Below are 21,027 nucleotides of genomic sequence, written 5' to 3' on the forward strand. Positions count from 1 at the left end.
CCATCAAATGTTTTCTTTCCCTTTGGTGCCATCACTTTCCCCTTCTTATGCCGCTGAAAATTCAGTGTGGCACAGAGACAGAGTTTATATAAAGGAAAACTTTGCAGTACCCAGAGAGAGAACAGGTCTAAACCCAGAGCAAAACGTACAGATTTAAAGTTTCTCTTGTTTACTAATAGTTATTAAAATTCATAGAAAAAAAAAAGGCAAGCTCAAGAAATGGGACAAAGTCATGGATATTTACTCACCTGGTCATAAGCATCCAATTCATTACTGAGGGAATAAAGAGAGCATACATACCCAACAAACGGAGGAGGAGGAACAGGACTCCCAGGGCGTAAGACTTGAGTTCAGGGCTCACTGTCCTACGTGCAAAGAGGTGAAGAGGAGAGAGGAAAAGATTCTTACCACTCGCTTTAATTAACAGACCCCAGAGTCATCCACTGCCGTCCATCAGAGCCATTCTTTTTTTTAAAAATTTTTTATTGTTAAGTTAATCACCATACATTACATCATTAGTTCTTGATGTAGTGTTCCATGATTCATTGTTTGTGCATAACACCCAGTGCTCCACGCAGAACGTGCCCTCTTTAATACCCATCACCAGGCTAGCCCACCCCCTCCCCTCTAGAACCCTCAGTTTGTTTCTCAGGGTCCATCGTCTCTCATGGTTCGTCTCCCCCTCCGACTTACTCCCCTTCATTCTTCCCCTCCTGCTATCTTCTTCTTTTCTTTTTTCTTAACATGTATTGCATTATTTGTTTCAGACGTACAGATCTGTGATTCAACAGTCTTGCACAATTCACAGCGCTCACCATAGCACATACGCTCCCCAGTGTCTATCACCCAGCCACCCCATCCCTCAGAGCCATTCTTTAGAAATTAATGGGTGGGTTGGTTGGTTGGTCATCCATTCATTCATTCATTCATTCATTCATTCATTCATTCGGCTTTCTCTGCCTAAAGTCTGAAAAAGAACTAACTGCAGTGACAAGATAAGTTTAAAAGTGTTTTTTAATAACAGGGCTAATCTTGTCATTGGAAGAAAGACATGCAAATGTGGTCCCTAAAGTCTTCCTTTAAAGGCGTTTTGCTTTTGCCAGGACAGGAAAACATCTTAAGTTGGTAGCACACATGTATTGGGGAAATATCAACTAGGAAGACCATTTCTCTTCTGGCTTCACAAACAGCCAGCACCATGAACACCCTCGACCTTCTCAGGTTATTTTGTGAAATCATCCAGACGGGCATGGTTTGACACCGCAGATGGACCGCACTTGCAAAACAACCCATTCATCTATATCCAGTGTCAGTACCTTTTAAATTGGAAAAGTACCTTCATAGAGTCATGGTTCTTTGTTTTGAACTGACTCAATCACCCTGGCTCTGCTTTATCTACAACAGTCCCTTAGAATGATTCTCTTGCACATTTTCTAGAATATTCTCAGAGTGTAACATTTTCTGGGATGAGTACGACAGTAGAGGAGGTTTGGAAAGGGACCTATTCCAGATAAAGGGGCCCTCACAGCTGATAACACATCTCTTTTGAAATGCCTCTTACTCTTGAAACTCGTATTAATTCAATGCTTGTCCTCTTTCCTTGAGTGAAGGGACAATTTGTATCTTGTTCACCATGAGTGCAGTGATGATATGCTGAGTAATATATAAGTGGGTGGAGGGGTAGGCACATGTCTCTCACTCATGACCCAGGCTGGCCCCATCTCTGGCGGAGTGGTGAGGGGTTGTGAAGGGAGACATATTTGCCCGACTCCATGCACACCTGCTTTAGGTCATCCTGGACACCACTGGCAGAGAAACTTCCCCTTATGCTATTTCCATCAGGAGTCCCTAGGGGAGATGGAGAGGTAACCACACGACTATGACTCCTGGAAGGACTTGGCTAGGCCTAGAACCAGTCCAGTGTGGCTGAGCCTTTGGAAACACCAGGAGCATTTCAATATGGCTGAAAGACCAGGAAGACCCATGCAACACAGGGAGGACCTAGGCAATCAGTTCTGTAGAAAATAAATGTCAGAAACAAAGTACCATTGGATATCTAATACCCAGGATACACACTCTGACTATGGATTTGGTAGCTAAAATTATATTTTTATATGACCCCAGAGGTCATTCATCTCACCATCCAACGCCATCCATTCCAATGACCTACCACCTGGTTCGAGCCTCAGGTGGGCATGTCTTTGGCTTCTTGGAAGAGTGGCCAAAGGACACCATCAAACCAAAAGGAACATGGATGTAGTTTTTACAATCTTTGCCCTAGTTCTAAGATTTTCAGTGAAAACTAAAAATGTGTTATTCTTGGGGAAATACCCATTTCTTCTCAATTATAGAGAGTGCAATATGGGCCAGCAGGTCAAGACTTTCTCTGAGTGATGGGAAAACCACTCTCTGGCTGATGAAACCAGATACCTGAACAATATCAACAATGAGATCAGCATTTCTGGACAGAACCACAGCCAGTTCTCTTTAGAATAGACATGTTTCAAAATCCAAGTTCTGGGCGCCTGGGTGGCTCAGATGGTTAAGCGTCTGCCTTCGGCTCAGGTCATGATCCCAGGGTCCTGGGATCGAGTCCCGCATCGGGCTCCCTGCTCCTTGGGAGCCTGCTTCTCCCTCTGCCTCTCTCTCTCTCTCTCTCTCTCTCTCATGAATAAATAAAATCTTTAAAAAAAAAAAAAACAAAAAAACAAAAAAAACAAAATCCAAGTTCTTCGGAGCTATTTTCAGCTCCATGGTTCTGGTTTTTGCACATTCACTTGAAGGTTCTGAATTGAAAGACATCCAAATAAAAGCAAATTCTCCTTTTCAAGAAAACGTGCTGGCATGAGCTAGAATACGCATGAGCTAGAATACTTATCACTTGAAATTTGCTTTCCTTTCAGCTCTCATGTCATTAGGAATAAAATGAGCAAGGGGCTAAGATCTCCCTTCATAACCTGTTGGGGAACTGGTTCCCCCGGAGGGAGTCTTCCTTCTCGGGTCTAGTTATGCAGAAACGGAAGGTTCAGGTCTGAATGTTACTAAAAGGTCTGGGCAAGGCCAGGGATGGGGGCTTAGGTCTACAACTTACGAGCTGATGACCTTGAGAATACTGCTTAACCATTCTCTGAGCCTCCACCTCCCCATCAGTAGAAGGGGAATGCTAATAAGGATGTAAACACGTAATTAAAACAGGAGCCCGGCGCGGGCTCCGAAGAGGGGCGTGATGGGGGTTAGCTTATATCCTCGCCTACGGGTGTTCTGCACACTACAGTGGAGCCATCACTCTGGGACGGCGTAAGGACTGGCACACACCTGGGCTGTGGCCCAGGCTCTGCCCTCGTGTCTGCCTAAAACATCTATGATGGCGTAGCGGACAGGGATGGTGACAGAATAAGGTGCTACCCCGGTCATCTCGATGGACCCAATGTGTGAGCCTGTGCCTCCAGCAGGCCCCAGCAGAGCATGGAGTTATGGGGTGGCTGAGGCCCAACCTAGGTCATGTAGATCATCTGCTGCTGATCTATACGAAGGAATCAAATGTTTCCTGAAAATCTCCAAGAGCTGTTTATCAAGCTGGGACTTGGAAGTGATTAAGATTTCAACTTTCTGTGTTTGCTCTGCCTGTCACAAACAGTGAGCAGGCTCTTTTGTACAGAAGTCATGGGGAGCAGAGAAAGGCGACTAGTCACTGCTAATTGTCATGAAGGTCATTCTTTCTGCACCTTGGTGCCTTTTGTGTGTGACCAACACAATATAACTTCACAGGAATTTCTAACAATGAAAAATACGTTATCCATAATGCAGCCACCTTAGACCCATACCTAGGGTCTGATGGGTTTTGTCCACATGCGTATTATATATAATCAACCTCCGTATATAATTTAAATGCAATAGTTCATTCCACAAATACTTTTCACATTCTTAGGAATTTTCATTATCCGATTGAGCTATGGCACAGTACTGTAATTTAATTCATTATTCCAATTCAGGTTCTTCTGCTATTATAGTTAACATTGTAATAAAAATCTGTCAGCACAGAGCTGTTTTTCTGGTAGAGAAGTATTTTCCTAAGTGGTGAGAGGCTGGGTTACCTCATAAAAAATCTGAACATTTTTATGACTCTTGATTCACAATGCTATATTGCTTCTTTGAAAATTGGAGCGATAGGCTTTTCAATCCCACCAGCAGTATACGATTTGACCAGTTTTGCTGCAGCCTTGCAAGGACAGGGTGTGAATATTTAACACTGATTTCTCAAGTTTAGCAAGTATAGAATGGCACTTTGTTATTATTGCCTTAATCCTTCTGCACATTAACAAGGCTTTGCTAATGACCTCCTCGAACACATAAGCACTTCGTAGAAATGCTCTTCCTTAGGAACTCATAACCGAGATTGGGAAATGTGATGGCCACGGGGAGAAAGAGAGAGGAGGTGGATAAAGCAGCTGGGGATGTGCGTTGTTGGCACAGGTCACACTCAAGCATTGCGTTCCTACTTGTATTTCTACCCCCTAGGAGTGAATTAGCCAAATCCCAGGAAGGTGGGTCTGTCTGTGTTTGGTGCCACTTCCTCTGGTTCAGTAGAGACACTGGGTTATGGAGCATTCCACTTCTAGGTTCCTCACACAACTCTAGATAACTTGGCAAGTGTACAAGTTACTCAGAAGATGACGCCATAGTTCACCTCGGAGGCACCTCCCCTGCCCCCAGGGCAGGTCCCGAGAGGCAGGGAGCCACACACTACGGGTGCTCTCTCCAGCCATCTATTTATACAAGAGCGGTCACTTCTGGTACACACATGTTCTCAATGGGACCCACACCACTGCAGGAGGCCAGCAGGACCAATGACGTCAATCCCCGGCCCCCATTCAGAAACAAGTCTGAGGGAAAAATGTGCCCAAGGTCATGTGGCTGATCAGTGGCTGGACGGGAGCTGGACTTGAGGACTTGGCTAGTCCAATGCCATTTTTGTTTTACACCAACGATGCTGCTCTCTGTAAAAATCAATGTAGGACCACAGTTCCTTTCATAATCACCTGCAGAGTCTACTCTTGGGAGGGTATGAAAGTGCATCATCTCCCTTGGGCCACACTTTCTGGTCTCTTGTGAGGTCCCTGTCAAAGGTAACAGATCCCTATCAGCCTGAGGAAGCTGGCTTGTGAGACTCACACGGTACCCAACGTTCTGGTCTCCTGAGGACCACGGACACCCAACGAGGTAGGCAAGGGGCAGGGCGAGAGGTGAGGCTGACTCGCCAGTCCCTGGGTCTGAGCTTACCTGATAAGGATGATGACCGAGGGTGTCTGCGCCATTGCCCCGATCATGCTGCAGACACACATCACACACAGGAAGGTAAGGAAGGCCTCTTGGCACCCGGGACTGGGACATTTTCCAGGAACCACAGTCGTGTTCTCGGGCGGGACAGTCGTGAGGCACGCACAGCCGGTGAGATTCTGAAATGCAAGTATTCGGCCCTTTTAACTGGGGGCATCTCCTGTTTCCGAACCCAAAGCCATCCATCAGCTGGAGCTGTCACAGCCGAATTATGCATTCTGTGGCATTCCATTAATTAGGCCTGAATAAACGAGTTAGCTTTTTAAGGAGGCTGCAAAACACATGCAAATAAAGGAATATTTAAGGGGAGGAAAGCCCATGTCCCATCTCTTGTGTGTTTCATTTCCACGTTCCAGAATCCCTCAATAAGCTGTACCCTAGACAAATGGGTCACCCCCCCCAGTACAATTAGAAAGGAAACTGTGCCTCCACAATAGGATAAAACATTGCCAAATTCACGTTATAATTACTCGCCAATTTGTCCTCTCTTTTATGCAGTGATAATTACAATGAAGTGTATTAAAAGAAGTACATCGGGTAACCTGCATATTGTTGCCGGGTTCGACGCCCAGTGTGGCACTTGGAACAAAGGACACGCATTGTCATGCACGAAGTCGCTGCTCTTGTGGGGCCACCGGAAGGGGCAGCTTAATGGGAACATTCTCACATGACAGGGTAAGCAGAGGGGGCTAAGGGGTGCCAGGAAGGAGCTCGGAGCAGATCACACACGGGCAGCGAGCTAAAGCCCAAGCCAGACACATTTATTAATTCTTGATCCAAGGAGAAAAAAAAAGGGGGGGACTGCATTCCACTTGATCTTGCGGGTGGATCCTTGCCCAGGTGCCCCTGCTCCCGGGCGCGGTCCGGTCCCCCCTTCATCATCAGAGGAATTTCTGATGGCAAAGGCAGGAGAAGGGGCGGGGAGAGGCAGTGCCAAGCGAGCGCCAAGCCAATTAAGGTTTGATAATAATAGTGCAGAGGCCTTTAATGAATACAATCATAAATGATTCATTGCTTTTCTTCTCGGGACTGCTTGGCTTTCAGAGCACACGCCAGGGAAAATCCTCCTGAGGGTCAAACAAATCCCCTTTGGCTTTCACATTCTTCCTGCCTGTCTTCGTTCCTCTCCACCCTCCCTGTCCCTTCTTTTCTCTTCCCACAGAACACAGCATAGGTAGGGGTTTTTCTCATTCCATCAAGCCACAGGGGATTGCTTTCAGGGGTGTCCAAAGGCCCTTTAGGTGCCCCCCGTCCCTGCCCCATCAGGGCCACTTGGTATGGCTGTGCCCTGCACAGGGCTTTTATCCACAGGGCAGAGCTGTGGGCAGACAGGGTGTGGGGCTGGACCCTTCTTCCTAGGAGCTGTGCCCAGAGCAGGTGCCTCTGTGTAAATAGCCCAGTTACAGTACCCCGTGGCGTTTCCTGTAATTCCTTCCCCCAGAGGTGCTGAGGCCTTGCCCCTCTGCCCCTTCCCACACACCTCTGCCTGGGGGCTTCCTAGGGCTTCTGTAAAACCTCCTCATTCTGGGAAGCCTCCCCCTGCTGAGCCGGCTCTGAGCCGGGGCCCTCTGCACCCGAGGAGCCGGCACCCCCTTCCATGAGGACACACTCCACACCCCGCTGCAGGACCTTCACCACACGGCTGGAGGAGACCTCGTGGCTCCTGGCAGGAGGACGGAGTCTGAAGCACACTCTCCCGAGCATTTCATGGAGCTGAGACACAGCCGGTGAAGCTTAGCAGATGGTTTTGGAGCACAATATGCCATGCTCTTCCCTCTGCGTTTACCAGGAGGCAGGACTTCCCCCCACCTAGAACTTAAAATGTCACTTCTCTCCCTACTCAGGGTTGGGGAAAACTGTTCCCTTCCCTCCTCAGACCCCAACTTCACAACCACACTTCGCTAACTGTCTACACTCACCACCCGCCTCATCCCCCAAGCTCCCCCTCACTCGGGCTGGGCTGGCTTCTGTCCCCCACAGGCAGGAACCCAATCCATATCCTGACCCACCATCTACTTTTCTCTTACTGGAGCCCCCCCAGGAGTGCACGCCCCTGAACCACACCCGTCCCTGGCTTCCACAGCCCATAACCCTCCCAGGCCCACTTGATTCATCCTGCCCCAGGGCTCTGAGCCTGTTGCCATCTCCAACCGGAATCCAAAACAAACATCCAGAGCCAGATTCTGCACTGTCAGCTTGGCGCTACCCGCCCCCCTACGCTGGGAGCTATTTCCCTAGAACCCCCTTCCCTGCAGGGGTAAGGGCTAGACGGGGCGGGGGGGGGGGGCACGACACGGGCGCGATTTAGAAGGCAGATGTGAAGCAGAGGCCACTACCCTCAGAAAGTCAGACACAGGGATGACATCACACCTGTGGAGGTGCCCAGAAGGTGCTGGTTGGCCCTAGCATCCATGTTTATACCCCCCTCATTTCTGCCTGTCCTGCTGACAACAGGGGCCCCGTGCCCACCTCTACTGATGTGGCTGTTTGCCTGCTGACATGGCCAGCACCCCCTTTGTCTCACTCAGCAACCACGTGAACACAGCTTCTTGGGATTTTCCCACAAGCCCCCACGTACCCACCTGAGCAGGTGCTTCTGGGGATGGAGTAACTGTCCTCCGATCCTTCATCTCACTCCTCCCAGATTTTAATTCCCCAACTCCCCCATGTTCACAGTAGCTCTGATTCCCACACTAAATTCTTTATTTCCAACATACTTGTGGGTGCTGTTTTCCTGACCAAACCCTGACAGATGCACATCCCCCGCCCCAACCTCCTTTCCTTCTGCATCTCTTGCCTGAGAAGTGGTACCCTATTAACTCTCTGGAAACCGGGTGGTAATTCTGGACCCCGCCCCTTACTCCCACGTCTAATCCGTCTTCCTCATGACTATGAGGCTAGTGAGGCCAGACACCACTGTGGTTTTGCTCCCTAATTTATCCTCAGCTCTAGGGGCCAGGGCTTGGCTCATGACAGGGAGTCAAGAGCTATTTATCGAACAAATGAATAGATCTCAAGTCCTATTCATTTCACTGTATCCTAAATCCTTCTCAAACCCTCAAGTCCTTCTGTCTCTGATTCCTGCAGTAGCCCGGGAGAAGAGAGAGGTCCAGGTCTGGGGGGTGCTGAGGACCACACGGACCCAAAGAGTGCTCAGGTATAAATGAGGAACAGGGCCCTTGGGAATGGTTATGGTCCTGCCTCATCAAGCATCCTAACAGGTGAGCTCCAACTCAGCCTCTTAGAAATGTGATGTGAGTACTGGAACTGAGGGATCAGGGCCAGGACCCGGTGAATGACCCATGTGATTGGTGAGGTTTGTTTCAGTTTAAAAAGTAACCTGCAACTGGTGCCTATGCTCAGTCATACATTTTTGCCCAATACCCGGACTAGGGCTCGCCTGCATTATATTTACCATAAAAGGAAACTGCCTGGTTCCTCTCTGCTCTGAGAAGTGAAAAACCCCTTCTGAAATGGATCCACTCTGGATTCAGTCTGTGCTCCTGCTCCTAATGGCATGGGATCAAAAGAGACCTCTTTCTCTCAGACTGACACAGTGATTGCCTCGCCCTGCCTGGTCCAGGGGGTGAATGTGTCCATGAAGCCAATGCCCGGGGAATGGAGTGAGTGGACAGCAGAGTTGAGCCACCATGGGATCCGAGGCCGAGACAAAGGGAGGGACGTGGCAGTGCATGAAGCCAGGGAGAGGGATGAGACAAAAACAGGCCAAGGGCAGCTTCAGGCCGACTAGACAAAAATGAGGCACTTGTAAGGTCAGTAACGCCAGAAGAGCAGAAGTGAGAAATACAACCAGTGAAGATGTCGGCTTACTGGCACCGAGGAAAGAAGATGCAAATGGGTGGGTCCCTCCCAGAGGTTCTGGGCAAACCTGTCTTTATTTATTCCGATTTAACTTAATTTATTCGAGAAGGGCTGAAGAGGCTGGGGAGGATGTAAGCCAGAGGGTCTGAGCAGGGACTTGGGTGGGTCTCCTTTTTGGGCAGGTGACTCAGTCTGACACAATGACCAGGAACCACTGGGTGGCCCCACGGTCTGGGGGGCAGCTGGGACTTCTGTGCAACCCTTCCAAGGGGTATCAGAGGGAACATGCTAAGCCTGTGGCCATAGGGCAAGAGATGGGGAACATCCTTCATTTGGGCTTAGGTGACACAAGAGATGGGCCTGGATGTCATATGCTAGAGGAGGTGCAGGGACTCTGGCTGCAGAGGCAGCTGTTTGGGAAGAAACTTCCACCCACACGTCCACATGTGGTGGAAAGAACCGCAGACAAGGACCACACAGTTTCATCTTTCCCATAATTGCAAGAGATGACTTTCCACCAATGGGGTTTCAGACTACCGTCCCAAATAGAAAGGAAGTGGGGGGACAGCCCTTCTGCTGATATTAACCGGGTGTCTATGTGGGAACTCGTAAACTTGCAAAAGCTCCAAGCAGCAGGAAGCTGGAAAATACAGAGCAGACCTGGGTGTGACAGAACGATCCACTCTACTGAAGGGATGATAGAGGCTGGGATCTGAATTCTCACCCTGTCTGGGTACGACAGTCCCTTCGGGCCAGTCTCAGGTGGGTCTCAGAACCCGCCTGTAGACTGTCATGGCCTGAATGAAGTGGTAAACCCAATGCTCTCCTGGCCAGTGCCCGATATATTTAACTAGTAAGAAAGTACACCAGGCTCCAGGAGATTGGCTTAACCATTCCTGACCTGGGAAATGCCCAGTTTTCCACCCCTGTTTCAAAGGAATGTCTTCCCAGTTCACCATTCTGTGGGAGGGAATGCAGTTTCTGCTGTCTCCAGGGGAGCTGGATTCTCTGTCTGGTGTCATATAGTGAGGTGAGGTGGGGTGGGGGCGGGGTCTGGCTTTCCTGGAAATAAGTGCATCCTGATCTATCATGTTGATAATCAGATGACCACTGTGCTCACAGAGGAGCTGGCCTGGCAATATTTGGCACAAGAGGACAGAGCGGGACTGACCTGGAAATTCTATAAGAACTTATCCTATAGGCAGACTTGTCCTGGGCATAACATGACCTAAGAACTACAAGAGACACAATGATGTCTGCAAGACCTAAAGCCGTGCAGCAGTCTGAATGCCCATCACAGGGACTGGTTACACAGGCTCCAACAGATCCCCATAACGGAAGATTACATAGCTGTCAGAAAGCGTAAGAGTGTTCTTTACGTACTGACACGGAAAGAACACCAACATAAAGTATTAACAACGAAAACCTCACACACAAGGTACAGATTAAGAAAGACCTTAGAGATGCATTAAATGCCAGTCGGATATACAAGAAACTAAAAACACTCATTACTCTACTTGGCAGAGTGGTGGGTCAAACGGTAGGTGAATGGAAGACAGTGCTGGAAAGGAGAGTTTCCACTCTTTTTTTTTTTTTTTTACACTTTTTGGTTTCTGAACAATACAAATACATCATCTACTAAAGAAAAAAAAGAACTCCAGAACATTACAAAATAAAGAAGAAATCAATGAAGAAGAGTAGTAGTCACTGGAAATCATACTCGTATTCCACATTCAGTCATTAATTTTGACTGAGAAATGTTTCTATTCACATAGAATGATGGGGATAAATAATTACAATAAAGCTGGAGACCATGAAAATAGAAAAATTACTCTTTGGAATCTGGGGCTAATTTTCTATTGATGCAGGAAATCATAAGCATGCTATTTTGACAGCTCATATTACAAGGAAAAAATACTTTTCAGCAATGTTTCAAAAATACTGGCAAACGAACTTGTTTAGTGTTTGGGTCTTTTCCCCCTACATGTAATACCAATGCACCAACTGCTATTAATCGTACAAATAACACTGATTTGTAGGTTGAAAGATGACTTTTCCAAGGGGACAGGTACGGGGGTGATGAGGTCGGGTATACTGAGAGCCTCCTGGATTGAAAGGTGGAGGGTTACTCCCAACATTCTAGAATACTCTTTCTGGTTTTCTTACTGTAATGTAGTTAGTTCCTAGGCAGAAATGACAATTTCGATTAAAAGTCGGGCCCTTGTTCTGTAGTTTGGAGGGGAGTTTGCCACCAAGAGTGCTGAGATGTGTCGTGCTCGGTCCTGCTGCTGCCTCTGAGACCTTGGATCCCTTGTGCATGACATCCTAATGAGGGAGAGACAGATCGGGACATTTTCCTTCCAGTGGCAATGAGCTCCTATACGTCCTAGACACCTACGGACTCCCTCATGATTCAGCCAAGTCCCTCAGACGCTCTCCTGTCATTCCTTACCGTCTTTTTGTAGCTTAGAATCTCTTCACCGCATTGGCCCAACCCAAGCTGGTATTTTAGGTAAAGACCTCAGAGCTCAGCACAAAGAGCACCAGCAACCCATGTGCCTCAAGGCAAAGGGGATGTTGAAAAACTGCAAGAAGAAATATACTCTCATGTTCCCTTTCAAGGTCACTGGCTGAAGGATAATGGCCAGGGAGAAACATTCTGGGATGAAAGCAAGACCTCCATCCACCTCTCGCTCCCATAACCTGTAAGGCAGGTGCCGGAGCACATCTGGGCAGAGCCTTAATTATCTCCTGCAGGAGGAGAGGAAAGGGCTGATCTTTGGGGAGCGGCAAGGCCCACGCTTTGTTCCAGCCACCTCGGGCAGGAAGTGTGGGCAGAACACAGAAGGGGAAGGATGTGGCTCATGCTCAGGAATGGGGAATGAGCACCGAGCCCCTACGCTTCTCCCTCTTTCTCTCTCTCCTCCAAGTGGAACCTGTCCCCAGAGCACAGGGTCCAAGCCTCCCCGCCACCCCCTGGAGCACACACACACACAGCACACACCGTGATGTCCTTCTGTGTCTCTCCACCGCCAAATGCCCACTCGTCCTTCACGAGAAGGACCCCACCACTGCTCCTCCTCTGGGGGGAAAATATCTGCACCTCTCCCTTCCAGCCTCACCTGGTTCCCTCTAGGCTCACTGATCTCCCCACGTGTCTGCTTCTTTCTCTTGGAATGTAACCACCTATCCTTAAATGTCGGGTTATTATTAATTTCTTTAATATAAAAGTTTTCTCCTTACTAAAAAAGGGATGCGTGTTCCTTTTGAACAATTTAGTAATAGGCAGAAAACGTGAAAGAAACATATAAAAATTAATTTTTTAGTCCCTAGCCAGAGGTAATGTTATATATCTTCTGTAGAGACCTTCCCGTGTAGAGATATACAAATATTTAGATTTTTCCTTTTCTCTACTAAAAGGGATCATAATCTGTACACTGTTTTATAATATGCTCTTTTTGCTTAATAGGTTAGCTGTTGCTCATGGGTGTTCCTTTGTATACAATTCTATCAATATGTCACATCTCATTGTAAACACGAGCTCCTACCTTTCTAGCTCTGTATCTCTAATGCCTAGTCCAGGGCCTGACATATATTAGATGTTCAGGGTGACATCCCCCCAGCTGGGATTGATTCCAGAATATTCACGTCTTCTGACAAGCCATTGCCTGAATGAATATAGACTTTTAAATCCGTTCTGGCCAATGAGGCCAGGCTCTATGAGAGAGCTTGCAGACTCCAAACCTTTGAGGGCAAGAGAGGAAGCAGAGAAGTAAACCGGCGCAGGCGTAAGGGGTGGTCAGGGGCGGAGACTGTGGCTACGGGGGATCAGGTGTCTTGTCTGTAGGTTCGACCATTTCTCAGCTCCAGGCAATTGCTGCCCTATGGGGGTGAAGGGGCAGGTCAGTTCTCATCCAACTTTTACAGAGAGGCCGGAAATCCAGATGTACAGACTGTTTAAACCTTGGTTCAGGCCCCAATAAGCCCATGTACAGGGCAGAGACGGCATAGAAGCAATCAGTTTGTTTCTTCTGCAATATGCTGACATGGCACCTCCAGTCACCAGCTTGCTTTCTCCAGTGCTTGAAAACACGAAGGTGGGAAGGGAAAGGACACTGAAGGCTGGATGCTCAGTGTCCGCTCAGACACTGCTTCTAGAAAGATATAATTTCAGGAACCCATCCCTTCTCCTGGAGCAGTGGTTCTCGACTGTGGGGGATTTGGCCCCCAAGCAGAACCTATGGAAGTATCTGGAGACATGGGTGGTTTCACAAATGAGCAAGGGTTGCTATTGGCATCTGATCGGCAGAGCCCCACAGTCCCCACAACAAAGAACAACGCAACAACGTATGTCAGTAGTTCCGAGGTGGAGACATTCTGGAGGGGAACAGTGGTCCTCAACTCTGTTACGTACAAAAACACTTGGTGGGGGAGGGCTTTAAAAAGTTACTGATGCCTGGATCCTACCCCGCAACAAAGAAATCAGAGTTTCTAAGGATGAGGCTCAGGACTCAGATTTTAAAAGTTCTCGAACAATCCTAATATGCAGGCAGGACTGAGATCCATGAGAGTAAACAATAAGTTTCCCGCATGCGTCCATCATGGATCCCCCAGCCCTCCACAGAACCAACTTAGGGCTCTGCTCAAACAGGATATGCACAGATATGCATATCTATTGCCGGCATGGGGGACAGATTAGTGATCTATCATTAGTCTCCTACAAATTGCAGTGCTGGGCTTGGATTGACTTTCAACGTTCTACTGGTGGCTGATAAAAGTCTTTCTTTTTTTTTTTTTTGTTTCTACTCAATTATTCAGTACATCAAAAAGCTACAACTTCCAGCAGTCAGTCAGCCTCATACCAACATGCTTTCCGTTGGAATAATTACTTCTGAGAGTGAAAGGTACAGAAACAATCTGGACAATATATTCATGCCAAAGGAAGCTTACGAAATTAACTCGCAATCTTTTTTGTCACCCCCCCCCGCCCCGGTCATACGCAATGAGAAGAATTAGAGATTGTATATTAAACACAGTCCTGGAAACTTCCATTGCTCTCACTCAAGGAGATAGGAAGTAAGAAAATAAGAAAACAAAACCCAAACTAGGGCAGCAAGGCAAGTCTAATAGGAAACTACTAATGCTAACCAGATTCCCCTGTAACCAGAATTATTCGATTGGTGACTTATCCACATTTAACTGAGTTGTGGGCAATCTTCACAGGTTCTGAGGGAAGCTGTGTGTGGGTCGGGGATGAACAGGGACTGGAGCTTTAGTACTGAAATCTGCACCAGCCAACCTACCCGCCTGCCAATTGCTATTCAAGGGAGTATACAGTATTCTCACCCGTGGCTCCCTGGGGTCAGCACGTGGCCTCCAGCCAGGTGTTCAGGAAGCCTGGGGCCTTTATCCAGAGCCATGGTTGGCACTAGAAATGCAAGGGTCCAAAAGAGAACCCCGTCCCTGGACGCAGGAGCCTAGGGAAGCAGACCCAGGAGTCAATAAGCTGTTCGACTGGGGGTGGGAGGGTCAGACCTTGTCGGATGGAGCAGGTGCTGGAGGACTCTGCAGGACGGGGTGCTAATGCACCCCTGGAAGAGGTGCTGAGCGGGGAGGGGGCTTCTCAGCTGCAGGTAAAGAACGATTATGCATCTGAAGGGCTTAATGGAGGAATCTGCTTGCTAAAAGGAGCAAGGAGGTAAGGGAGAGCTGGGTGTGTTGGGGAAACCCCAGGAAGTTCAACCCAGCAAGTCGTTCTTGAACAGGCGGGAGGGGTGGGGCAGCTGAGGCTGGAGAGGCAGCAGGGCCAGCCTGTGTGGGTAGAGGGTCCTGACTATGGAGCATGAACGAAGAGGTATTTGTCAAGGAGGAAAAAGGTGAGAATCCCAAAGAGGTTAAGTCACCGAGTCAGAGGAAGATGCTGGGGTGGGTGTCGGACAGACGGACAGACCTACAACATCAACACCAGTGCCAGCACATTCTGCATGACCTGGGGCAAGGGACTAGTCTGTAATCAGGGAGTAAAAATCACAAAATCACACCTCCATCCCCGGGCTGCTGTGAGGACCAGTGAGGTAAGACGCACAGGGCTGGGCAGGGGGGCAGGAAGGAGGGAAGAGAGTGGAGGAAGCCTTCAGTCCATGGAAAAGCTTTTCTGGGAGCTTGGAGACAAGAAGGAAAGTAGGAACGAAGGAGGGAGTGAATGCACCAGGAATATAACCCACCATTTGGCATTTTCTCAAAATACTGCAGCAGAGATTGAAAGGACTGAAATTGCTTTTTGCTCATTTTTGGCTGGTGGCCTGAGATTTCTTTGACTTTAGGCCAAGCTGTCATGGGCTGTGAGTGACAGGTGGAAGGCCTGTTGCCTGGCCCACGCAGGCTCTTGGAAAAGTTGCTGGGGTGAGCTCTACAGTTACGGGTGTTTTGAAGGCTAGATTGTCACAAGGGCCCCTTTCTAGGATACGCATGGCTCTGTGTTCCCAAATCCCTCATTCATCCTGAGACCTGCCTCCATGGGGGAGAAACGTGACTCTCACTCAACCCTGGGGCCTGGGGCTGTCTCAGTCTCTGACTTGTAATCGCAGGAAGAGAACCTCTCTGCTTTGCAGACAATACAAGGCCTCCAGTAACGTGAAGAAAAGGCAGGTATCTGGTGAAGAAAGGATATGTCCAGAGGGAAGCAGAGAAGCTCACTGTCCAATAATTGCATTCCACAGCTTGCTGCTTCAGCAGCTGGAAGCAGTCAGGAGCCTGGTTAGGCTCTTATTCAATAAGACTCTTGCACATGCAAGATCAAGGGAAATGCAATTTTTAAGACAAATTTTTTTTTTTTTTTTTTTTGGGTCAGAGAGTGCTCTGAAACAGAGACTTGTATGGCTTCAGGACACCAGCCTATATGGAGTCCATTTAATTCTTGAAACAGGACAATAACCAAAACTGATTTATATAACTTTTTTGGGTATTAGAATGTTAATAAAATTGTTGTCATGAAAACGAATAGCTTGTATTTTTATTTTAACCAATCGCAAGGCTTCATCCCTTTTTTTAGATTCATTTCCACTCACATAAAGAAATTGCTTTATCATCTAATTTAAAAAAAAATCAGTTTTCCTTCCCCTCTGCTCTCCCCACATGGTGATTTATTTTCTCTGTAGAAAAATGTTAATAACTGGCCAGGAATCTAAATGTTAAAAAGCAAAGAAAAATGAAATCTTTGGAGATGAGAATAAGTGATCGATTTTTTTTCTTTCAGAGAAATTGCCGCTCCCAAAAGACACAGAATATGGAAAGGAGAAACAAGTAATTACAGCTCTAAATTCCTTTAAAGCAGCCACTCAGCCCTCTCCTTCTCATCTTTCTCTTCATCTAGACATTCCTGGACATTTCTGGAGCAGTTCTGGATGCCAGCCCTCACTCAGGAAACTCACAGATCAGAGCAGATGACAAATATTTTTGGCCGATCACTGGAGTGAAATGAAAGAGCAGCCTCCAGCGGAGACAGGTGCCAGGAATTGCATAGGCAAGAGCACCAAAGATAAAGAAGGAAAGGGACGGCTTCACAGAGAAGGGCGAATTCGAGGAGGGTATTGACAGGTGAGTAGGAGTTGTCTAAATGGAGAGAGGATAAAAAGACATCTGTTGTGTAGGGGAAGCTGAATACCACAAACTGAAAGGAAACAGAGCTGAAGAGAGTGGCTGAGGATGGATGGACGTGTGCTGAAGACACATACAAAGCCAGTGCAGTGCCTAGATCTTATCTTGTAGGTGACAGGGTAGCACGAGGAGGGGTCCTTTGCAGTGTTACAGAAGTCATTTTGGCTGCAGTACAGAAGATGGACCAGAAGGGGGGCACCCTGAGCTGTGAGGCCAGTTAGGCAACTATACCACAGGGGTCCAAGCAAGAGGTGAGGAAGGCCCACACCAGGGCTGTGGGGATGTGGATGCAGAAGACAGGCAGGTGTGAGACACACCTGGAAGGCGGGATCAGCATGACTTCATGACTAGTCCCTTAGCATCACATTTTCATGCAGAGCAGAACACACAGAAAACTGTAGGCTGATAGCCAATTGGACAATTCATGCTGAGAAGGAAAAACAAACAACAAACAAAACCCCCAAACCTAAAAAACCAAAAAGCAAAACAAAACAAAACAAAGTTTAGTGGGGGATGGAAAAAGGTGGGAGGTATCTAGTAGAGAATAAAAAGGCGAAGGGAACTAAGGAAGAGGTTAAATTAGCGTCAGTCTCAGGCTTGGAAGAGGTCTTCTCTGATAAATGGTTTTCTAAAGCCTTTCTTTACATACTTCTGTTGATGGGGAGCTCATTACCTATAGAGTCAGGCTATTTCACTGATACCCTTGGTAAGCACCTTGAACCATGATCTTTTTTCCTCTGGCTCCATATGTACAGCTTCCTTTGAAATTTTTGCTTTCAGTGGCTCCATGACACTTTTTGGAAACCTATTTGATTTAGCAGGAAGGCCTGAGCGATCAGTCCTCCCATCCTGCTGATGGAGGTTCCTCCACCAGAGCGTGGTGGAGTCTGAGAAAAAGTCACGGTGCACGCACACAAAGTATGGAACGCGTGTGGTTGCCCACTGCTGCCCCTGGCCACGGGTTTTAAGCTACTTTGTCCGCCTGAGTCCCCTGCCCCATCCATCCCGTCACAAAATCACCAATACCGTGCTGTTGCAGCCGGCAAAGCAGGCAGACAGGTACGTAATGCCATCTGCCCCACACACTGGAGTGAAGGAATCGGTCTGGCATTCACAGTTTTTATTGCAGGGCGAGTAGGGGTCCAGGGCCGAGCCAGGCGCTGAGCTGGAAAAGAGAAGAAACATGGAACCCATCAGAGGAAGGGCGACTTCTGTTGGATCTCCCCAGCAACAGCCTTCTGCCCTCTGCTGTGATGACGTGCCCAGCACCCCTTCCTTCTCCTCCTCCGACCTCACCCCTCCTCGTCCCGCAAGGACCAGCCCAGCGCCACCGCTGAGAGCCATACATAGCAGTGCCGGAAGTGGAAGAAGCCTCTTCCTTACCGTTTGCGCCAACGTGCCTTCCAGGCTGGAGGCAGCCCAGGCTCGGCTCGGGGCCACCTCCTCCGTGTCACTGCTCACGACTCCTGCAGCCTCAGCCTGCTCCCCCTTCCCTGACCCCACACCACCACCAGGCACAGCCGGACACCGCCTTCTCCCCTCCTTCCTCCTCCCAGCACGCAGCAAGCCTTGTGATGCTTAAACACCACTACCACTAGCCTGGATTCAATAACTCTCATCTGTTTGATTGATTCGCCTTCCTGAGAAAAACAACACAAGTTATTTTAAATTTCCTTTTGTACCATTAAAGGCACAACTACCTGAAGCACGCAAACTGCAACGGGTTAAAGGATGGAGTGGGTGTTTTTAGCGCTGTGAGAGAGAAACCGTCTCCTTCCAGCACCATTATTTTCAGCTGAGCCTCGTAGGGTTCATAATAAGGACGATGACGGTGGTATCTGACAATTTACATGCCAGGCACTGTTCACGGTACTGCGGATATCGTTGTACTTATTCTCAGTGTGACCCCGTGGGGTTGACAGAGAAGGAAACTGAGGCAAAGCCAGGCTGAGTCACCTGCCCAAATCTATCTAAGTCGTACATGGCAGAGCTGGGGTGGGGAGGGTGGGGATTGGAGCTCTACCAATTTGGGCAGAGTTGGCAGTGGGATTGTAGGCTCTGAGCCTTTTTTTTTTTTCTTTTTTCTTTCTTAATGAAGAAGAACTTCATTATCGTAAGACCCTGTGCTTTGAACCACTACAAGTTTACTACTTGAAAGTTGGCACAGAAGGCTGGCGGTCTTTCTCTCCAAATGCTGTTACTTATGGCATGCACACACCAGAAGGTGCCACATTTGGGAGGAGGAGGAATGGGGGCTGGGCTGGGGTTGGGGGGCAGAAGAGACCCTGGTGGTGGTAAAGTGCCTGGGCTGTGCATGAATATACGGACAACTGCCCCCGCCTGTGTTCTCCCATTCAGCCTGCTTGACCTTGTCAGTTGGCAGGTGAGCCCGGCTCTCCTGTATCTTTGGGATACAGGACTACCGGAGAAAGCCTGATGGCCTGCCTGGAGGAGGAGACCGGCGTGAGGAGGAACTGGTCTCCTGCAGGTTGACTCTGCTGCATCCCTGGATGCTCCAGACTGATCCCCAAGCAGTTTCAGATTCTCACACAGAAAAGGGGACAGCTGTTGATGCTGGACATGTAAGCGCTCTCCATAATTCCCTCTGGGGCAATTCTGATTGGACTCTAGGCCAAAGTCTTGGGATAATAACTAGAAAAAAGGTGTCCCATAAGAACCAACTTCCTTCCCTTCTCCCTCTTTTCTCCTTTTATTCCCCACCTGCTTCTCCTTCCCATACTTATCAACACCTACTAGGCGTGAGACCCTATAATTACTATGGGAGCCTGATGATAGCTTCTGATAATTTCCGGAATGATTGAAATCTATTGTCTTTTATTTAAAGCTGAATTTTAAGGGGCACCTGGGTGGCTCAGTTGGTTGAATGTCCCACTCTTGATTTCAGCTCAGGTCATGATCTCAGGGTCGTGAGATCGAGCCCTGCATCGGGCTCTGCGCTGGGTGTGCAGCCTGCTTAAGGTTTTCTCTCCCTCTGCTCCTTCCCCCACTTTTCTCTCTCTCTCTCTCCCCCCTCTCAAAAAAAAAAAAAAAAAAGCTGAATTTTAAAATAAAATTCTTCTGTATTATCTATCTTCAATCATTCCTAAAGTCAAATGCCAAAACGAGCGGAATGGTCTGAGCTCTCCACCCAAAAGGTCCATTTGACTCTTCAACCCCGGGAGGAAGATACAGAGGCATCATCAAACCCTCCACTCGTGGTCACCACTTGGGACAAAGAGAGCTCCCTGATCCGACCATGGAGAATGAGTCCAGGCATCCCTGGGCTGGCAGGGGTGGGAGCGGACATTTCTGGGACTTACGTGTTTCCATAGGGAACAGTAACCCCAGCCACAGGGCCCGTGTCACAGCCCAGGAAGAGGAAGGAGACGTAGCAAGCTGTGGACACCAGGTTGACGAGCATGGCCATCCGAATGGCCCCGAGGGCAGAAAGACTGAGCTTCTTCACCAGGAGACCGCCCAAGAAGATCCCCAGGCAGGCACATGGGATTGCAGTCATCCCTGGGAGAAAAACAGAGGGGCGGGAGCCGTTAGTGGGGGAAGTAGGGCCCATCGACACAGACAGATGGGTGCCAGGCAGGGGGCCGAGCCCTGCGCGGGCCAAATTCCCAGTGACCCCCACTGCAGTGCCGCCTCCTCCAAGCTGCCTCCAAGTCTCCATGAGGGGGCCTTATTTCTGCCCTCCGGAAACTCACAGAAAACCGTGGGAGACGGACGTGGAAACGCTTAGTTATTGGGAGTCCAAGTACATACGCCGATCTGGCTAAGTGAGGTATCCTCATGGGAAAGACACGGCTGGTGTGGGAATCACCATGAGACAAAGACAGACTGGGAACACGCACGTGCTCTCTGTGCATTTTTGAGGTGATGTGAAAGGGGACTCGAGATTATTTGGGGATTTTCTCCCCTTTCCTCATTAGCTGAGGAGGGCTTCATGGAAGGGTCTGGTGGCTGTTTACACAAAGGTCCCAGCACTCACCAGCCTGTGGAGACAGCATTTTAACCTGCTCCCAGACCTCTTGGGAAGGAGCATCCATCCAATCAATATGTTTTGTAGCTCTTGGTGAGTAATTGGCATAAAAATTCTCCCCTTCTTATAAAAAGAACATCTGCAAGGCAGCAGGGATCATAAACCTGTTATTTCTGATTCTCAGAGACTCAGTCCTGGGGTTCCAATCTCCTGTTTGGCTTTGC

General features: G+C 48.5%; 1 protein-coding gene across 2 annotated transcripts in view; it reads right to left on the reverse strand.

The window, feature by feature from the left end:
* The window catches only part of SLCO3A1 (solute carrier organic anion transporter family member 3A1), a 320,044-nt gene that overhangs the window by 25,139 nt on the left and 273,878 nt on the right, over positions 1-21,027 (reverse strand). For both annotated transcript variants that reach the window (XM_027571943.1, XM_027571942.2), the window contains exons 6-9: positions 20,136-20,334; positions 17,842-17,980; positions 5,281-5,456; positions 301-365 (exon numbers count right to left, since the gene is read on the reverse strand). In XM_027571943.1, the coding sequence (XP_027427744.1) occupies positions 301-365; positions 5,281-5,456; positions 17,842-17,980; positions 20,136-20,334 (579 nt within the window). The remainder of the gene's footprint in view (positions 1-300; positions 366-5,280; positions 5,457-17,841; positions 17,981-20,135; positions 20,335-21,027) is intronic.

This window comes from Zalophus californianus, chromosome 6, assembly GCF_009762305.2.
Source record: "Zalophus californianus isolate mZalCal1 chromosome 6, mZalCal1.pri.v2, whole genome shotgun sequence".
NCBI lineage: Eukaryota > Metazoa > Chordata > Mammalia > Carnivora > Otariidae > Zalophus > Zalophus californianus.